Source organism: Pavona decussata, unplaced genomic scaffold, assembly GCF_977016875.1.
Source record: "Pavona decussata unplaced genomic scaffold, jaPavDecu1.1 SCAFFOLD_130, whole genome shotgun sequence".
NCBI lineage: Eukaryota > Metazoa > Cnidaria > Anthozoa > Scleractinia > Agariciidae > Pavona > Pavona decussata.
In genome coordinates, this window is record NW_028145544.1 from 1,948,577 (window position 1) to 1,955,000 (window position 6,424).

The following is a 6,424-nucleotide window of genomic DNA, read 5'->3' on the forward strand; positions in this document are numbered from 1 at the left end:
CCATCTATGGTCAATTTTGAAATCCACGACGCTGGCTCCAATATGGCCGATTTATTTGACATCATGACGTCATTTCAACATACGTTAACATCACTTCTAAGTAAACGCTTTGGGTGCACTACGTACTATTCAATTGTCCCCTTGCTAAAATGCTGACCTCTTGAAGCTGGTAAAATTTCTGTGGAAGTTTAATCTTTCCCTCCCAACTGGGCCCTAAATAATGTATAGTTACACACCTATATAGAATTCATATTCGTCTGTTTTGTCATTTTAATTGCTTAAATAGCGACTGTCGTACATTGAAGATGTGAGTAACTACTTAGAGTGGACTTGCTATATAACAGCAATACTGTACGCTATGCCGCCATGTGACTGTAAAGCTGGTTACAGAAGAGAAGTTGGCGCTGTTACCTTGTTTTTCGGATGGATGAATCTCATTTTATTCGTTAGGAGGTGAGTTTGCAGTCTCCCTTGATTGAGAAATTTAAAACATTTTTTCATGTTCTTTAGTTGTCGACTGAAACAAGTGTTGGAGTTCGGTAGAAGCGCTTCCTTCGCTAAATTAACTATATGTTGCTACTGATTTGTACGATCCAAAGTCCAACACATAATGTATTAAGTTCACATACTGTAAAGCGCACGTCGCTGCATTGTAAATTCTTTAAATAGGAGCTGTAGAAACACGGTAAATTTTTTGAGAATTTTTCGGTTTTTCTGCCACAATATGTGACGCATCCTATCCCCGGCTTGTTTACATTGAAAAAATTTTTGTTTTCTATTTTATTCCAGGTTATCTTCCTACGGTCAGTACGTGATCATGTTGACCACGATGTTCGTGACACTGTTTAAGGTTTGTAAGATGGCAAACAGTCCCCCTGTACCCCGCGAAGGCTTAAATCGAGTATGGGAGAGGGGAGAATCCTTTGAACGGACTGTTTGCGGGCGCACAAACCAATCAATGGCCTCGTCTGTTGTATCCGCACTCACCTCGTTCAGCGGACTTCCCTAGCCGCCAGATCATGAGGGATATCTTAGTTACTTCCGCTCAGAGGAGAGAACTAATCACTTTTTTTCTTTCCACACTCAATTCGGGAACATTAAGGAACATTAAGGAACATTAAGCGCTCAAAATCGGCCGCCTGCATGCAGTTTAACTCTGAAAGACTGTTCGCTTATAGTCCACGAAGGGCAATTTGCCTGTGTGTAAATATATGTGGATAATTTGCAACTTTTGCGTGAATGTCGGTGTGCTGCTCTCTTTCTTGCTCAGCTATCGATCCGTGAGAGAATTCAGAATCCGTGAGACAGAAAAAGAAAGTTTATTGATAACTGATGTGTTTGAATCATATTCTTTGAAAACCACTACGCCGTGATCATTGTTTCAACTGAAAAGGTTAGGTCCTAAATGTAAACCTGAATCTTATTTGGTTGTCTTGTCCCACTCTTTAGGTTTTGCTTCTATGGATGCTGTTTATAATGGCGTTTGGAACAACGTTTCTTATGTTGATGGATGACGTAAGTTCTTTTGTTATCCTGAAGCGTATTTTAAAAACTTAGTAGGTTCCTTTTCAAGTTGCATTCCCTTATCTTGAACCACGAACTGGAAGCACGCGCACCAGTATATATAAAAGCAACAACAGAACTGTTAAAACCAGTTTTAACTTGTTTGGAAACATCGCTAGAATTTCACAATTGTGAGCCAAGCCACTGTTCAAGGGAAAAAAGGAAAAAACGTATTTGAATCAATGGAATCGTCAAAATAATGGTTACCCTACTAATTACAATTACCCTACAAGTGCACAGAAACTAGTATTAATTATGTATGGCTGTAGATGGCTAGGATGGAAATGGATTGCAAACTTATAAAATTGGCCAATCTTTTAAAGTTCTTTCTGTGTATTACAGAGACGTCGCTAAAAACTGCTTATAGTTTGTTCTTCCCCGGATAAATGCGTTGAATATTTTCTTCCCGGTGCTCTAACAGCAATTTCATGTTAGAAAAAAGGTTCTTTGTTAAATAACTGGGCAGTTTGGACCAAAATACAGCAAAAACCGCCGTGACAGTTCCCCTTTAATATGTGAATACTTCCCGCGCGCTGCGCACTAATGCAATTCCAAGAGGTTGATGACAGTTTCTACCGTCCCAGAGAAAAACAAACGACTTGACTGTGCAATATAACTAACAATTATTCCACGAGCTCGCGTTGGATATGAGATGATAGATAGCCAACAAGGCGTGTAGCGCCGAGTTGGCTATAATCACCTCATATCCAACAAGCGCGAGTGGAATAATTGTTTTAATAAAAAAAAATCAAGTAATATTGGTAGGCCTTGCTGATTTCCTTTTCAAAAGCAACCAGAAAACAATTTATGGTCGCTACTTCTCGGGCATGGTATAATGGCTCATATACCATGGCCGCTAAACCAATCAAAACCCTGGAATTGCATTATACAATAATCCAATTTTTAATAATACTGATTATACCAACACACAATTATTAATTGGTTTTCTTTTCCACAGGAACCCTTTGATCAATTCGGTACTTCAATGATGACAATGTTTGTGATGACTTTGGGAGAACTCAACTATCATGACACCTTTACACCTTGGGAAAACTTGACATTCTCTACTCTTACCAACATTCTGTTTGTTGTGCTTGCTCTTGGAATGCCGATTATCATGATGAATATGCTGGTGAGACCAAGAATAGGGCATAGTCATACTCTCAGTATTGAGCTGAATCTAGCTTGCAATGGGGCTCTTGCGGGGAATGAACAAACGAACGAACAAACGAACAACGAACGAACGAACAAACAAACGAACAAACGAACGAACGAACGAACAACGAACGAACCAACGAACGAACCAACGAACAGACAAACGAACAAACGAACGACGAACAAACAAACAAACGAACGAACAAACGAACAAACGAACAAACGAACGACGAACAAACGAACGAACAAACGAACGAACGAACGAACGAACGATGGAACAAACGAACAAACGAACAAACGAACGAACGATCGCGAACAAACGAACGAACAAACTAACGAACGAACGAACAAACGAACGAACGAACGAACGAATGAATGAATGAACTTTATTAACATGTCAATAAAATATCTAGGTGAGGGTAAGCCCTCAGCTAATAGGGGACACCTAAATAAGCGTAACTAAGAATCTAGAACGGTATAATGTATAAAAATTACAAAAGATTAAAAAAAATATACACATAACTATGTCAATTTAAAGTATATCAAAACAGTGACCGAAGATCGAGGACAAATATCTTTACGGTGAAAATAGTATTGTAAACAGGAAGTCTAGGAATTGCATAGATGGCAGCCAGTGCAACCATCTTTTAAGAGGCTTGATAATATATATTTTCATGTGAAAAGATTTCCCTGCTTAAGCCTCGTGTGCAAACTAGTTCCATTGAATACCAAGAATACGGTATTGTTCAACATATATGACAAGAAGCTAGAAGACAGATTTCTTACAATACATACCTCTTTACTAACCTCTTTTCTCGGTCCGTACTGTAAGTTACGGATCTTCATTTTCCCCGTTGATTTCTGGCCCAAGCGCAAAGCGCAAAGCGCTTGGGCCAGAAATCAACGGGGAAAATGAAGATCCGTAACTTACAGTACGGACCGAGAAAACAAGGTTAGTAACATATTTATTATATCTCTGAGGTTAATCGGGCGCGCAGGAAAGGAAACTAGAGGGCCGTACAGTGAAATACGGCCCACAAAATTGACCAATCACACCGCGCGCACTAACTGAGAGATATAATAATGTAGAGTATTTTGCGGTACGATCCTGTTTCAACTCTGTTATGGTCGTAACCTGCGATCAGGCCAGTTTAGCATTACTCTTATCATATCTTGTGTCGATGTTTTGCCTCTATCGCGGGATTGATTTTCCACGAAACGCAAGAAGAACGCCTGACGTCAGGTTAGTACGGTCGCGTTACAAGTTACAACCGTGATAAGACTGCAGTGTGGCTGCAGCTCAGCCGCGTGACAACCGTAGAATGAAATAAAAGCAATACAACTCCAAGAGGCCAAAATATGTGGCGAGTCTTGACATCTCAAAGTCTTTTTCTGTAATGTTAGGTTGGTCTGGCTGTTGGAGACATAGACAAAATTCAAGAGAATGCTTTGATGGATCGATACGTCCTACAGGTAAAAGAGATAATATTTGCCCAGTAAGTAGATGATACAGGATATACATAGGACGGCACATGAGCTAGCTAAAAGGAGCATGATATTTGAAGCAAATTAAAGGGACTATGTCACACCAGGCGCATGCGCGCGTTGATGAACAGCTTTGAAATCGTTGGCCCAACTTTTTCAAATACAGTCGGAGAGTTCAGGAAGCTGTTTTCATCCGTTTGAATCGCGTTCATCTTGGGAAAGTTAACTGAATTGTTTAATTACAAACGTTCTTTAGTAATTACAGAAGCTGTTTGTTGCTTTTTGCAATGACGGAAAAACAAAAATCCCGCGACAAATTGTATGCTAATTAGCCTCAGCCGGATTCTACTGCGCATTTGCCTCAGCTGACAAAGTCCCATCAGAAGGAGAACAAGACTCGATGAAAGGACGAGAGTAAAGACTCATCGAGAGCGTGTAAAACCTCAGTTAGCAATCAAACGAGATAAAAGATTTGAAATGTATAAACTGGTTGGACAGGTTCAACCGGTAACCATTTGAGCACGGATAGTGATCAGCATCTTATTTCTCCTTACAATATCATTGCTTTATCAAACATACAAGTCATGAGAATAAAGAAAATGATCAGCAAAGATAAAATGTCTTGATTTTGATCAAATTCTCCGATACAGTACCATAAGAGTATAGAGGAAACACTTAGGAGAATACGCATTTTGACTTGGATTAAAACAAAGGAGACTGCAGATCCAGGGAAACAAGAGTTACTGACATCCGTCAATCTTCGCTGACGGCCCTTGCTCACGTGTACCTCCCTGGACTTTAGAAGTCGTACGCGTTTTATTAGTACAGTCAACTCTCGCCTTGCGGACACCTCGCTATTACAGACACCCCGAAAATACGGACAGCAGCTAAATCCCCGGAAAAACTAAATTACAGACATTTAACTGAAATAAATTTCCGCTATTACGGACTCTCGCTATTAAGGACGCAAACTCGCGGTCCCGAGGGTGTCCGCAATAAAGAGAGTTAACGGTAGTTATAGTTTCTGACCTCACGGAGCAGTCTTCTTTCTGTTGCGTCGAGTTCGGAGGCGTTGATTGCAGTCAAGTAACTAAACTTTTGTATTCGTAGCTTATGATAATTCCAGTTTTGTTTATTTTGTTTGTTCTAATCCCATCACAGGTTCGGCTGCTTGTGGAAATTGAAAACTCGCTGCCCAAGTATATTTTGGAGAGAGTCCAAGTCTACTCCCATACCGAGTATCCGAATTATCCCAAGACAATGAGACAAGCGGTCAGTGTCGAAATTTATTTCGCGTTTGCTTTGGCTTTGCTTGACTGCACTCTGATTGGTTAATAAAACACGCGCCACCTTGTCAACCAATGAGAAGCAGAACCAAAAACAATCGTGACCAATGTTTGCGCTCTTTTTCCCCTTTTATGTGACGCTTTTTGTGCGAGTGGCGCATGCTTTGTCCTAGGCTCGATTACTGCAGCCGCTGTTCAGGAAAATTAGCCCGTGCTCCCCACTCCCCCTGAAATCGAACCACCTATATGTCCTCGAGAAGTAAAAGCTCTTTAAATTTAGTTTTGTAAATATTACAGAAGCTGTCCCTGTTTTCCGATTGAAATAATTTAGTCGCCTATTTCTGCTTCTCGTTTATTAGTTATTCATTAAATCCCTCGGACTTGTAGCCGTCTGATTGTATATTTGCTCTATTGCTTTAGCTAGTCGACGGTCTTATTGGCTTTGATAAACCCGAGGTGGCTGAAGAAGGAGAAGCTGAAGAAATATCACCAGAAATGTTGAATGTCATAGAACGAATACAGCAACAGGACACAAGGCAAGTGATTAGCCTTTCCAAACACCTTCAGACACAATTCAACAAAGTTGGAAAATAAACATGTATCAACTTAACGACGGTGCCTTTTAATACTGAAGTATCTTTACGTAGCTTGTGGGAAAAGTGGGTCTTAGCAAGGGCTATTGAAACCCCCCCAAAAAAATTCCTTTTTGGATTGCAATATCCCTTGCTAAGATCTGCTTTTCCCGCAAAGTCAAAAGCTGCGCCAAAATACACTTTGTATTAGTGCGCACCGTCGTTAAAGCTTGGTTTACACGTACGACGCAAGCATATGCATAAGCACAAGCATAAGCACAAGAAACCTACGTGTAAACCGGTGCGATGCAAGCATAAGCGCCTTGTGCTTGCGCTTGTGTTTATGCTTGCGTCGTTCCGGTT

The 6,424-nt window shown here is 40.5% G+C and overlaps 1 protein-coding gene across 1 annotated transcript in view; it reads left to right on the plus strand.

The window, feature by feature from the left end:
* LOC146468608 (transient receptor potential cation channel subfamily A member 1-like) overlaps positions 1-6,424 on the plus strand; it is a 32,940-nt gene that overhangs the window by 22,760 nt on the left and 3,756 nt on the right. Inside the window, exons 24-30 of the mRNA XM_085124286.1 lie at positions 287-453; positions 790-850; positions 1,450-1,515; positions 2,522-2,695; positions 4,123-4,191; positions 5,365-5,475; positions 5,910-6,025. Coding sequence (XP_084980412.1) covers positions 287-453; positions 790-850; positions 1,450-1,515; positions 2,522-2,695; positions 4,123-4,191; positions 5,365-5,475; positions 5,910-6,025 — 764 coding nt within the window. The remainder of the gene's footprint in view (positions 1-286; positions 454-789; positions 851-1,449; positions 1,516-2,521; positions 2,696-4,122; positions 4,192-5,364; positions 5,476-5,909; positions 6,026-6,424) is intronic.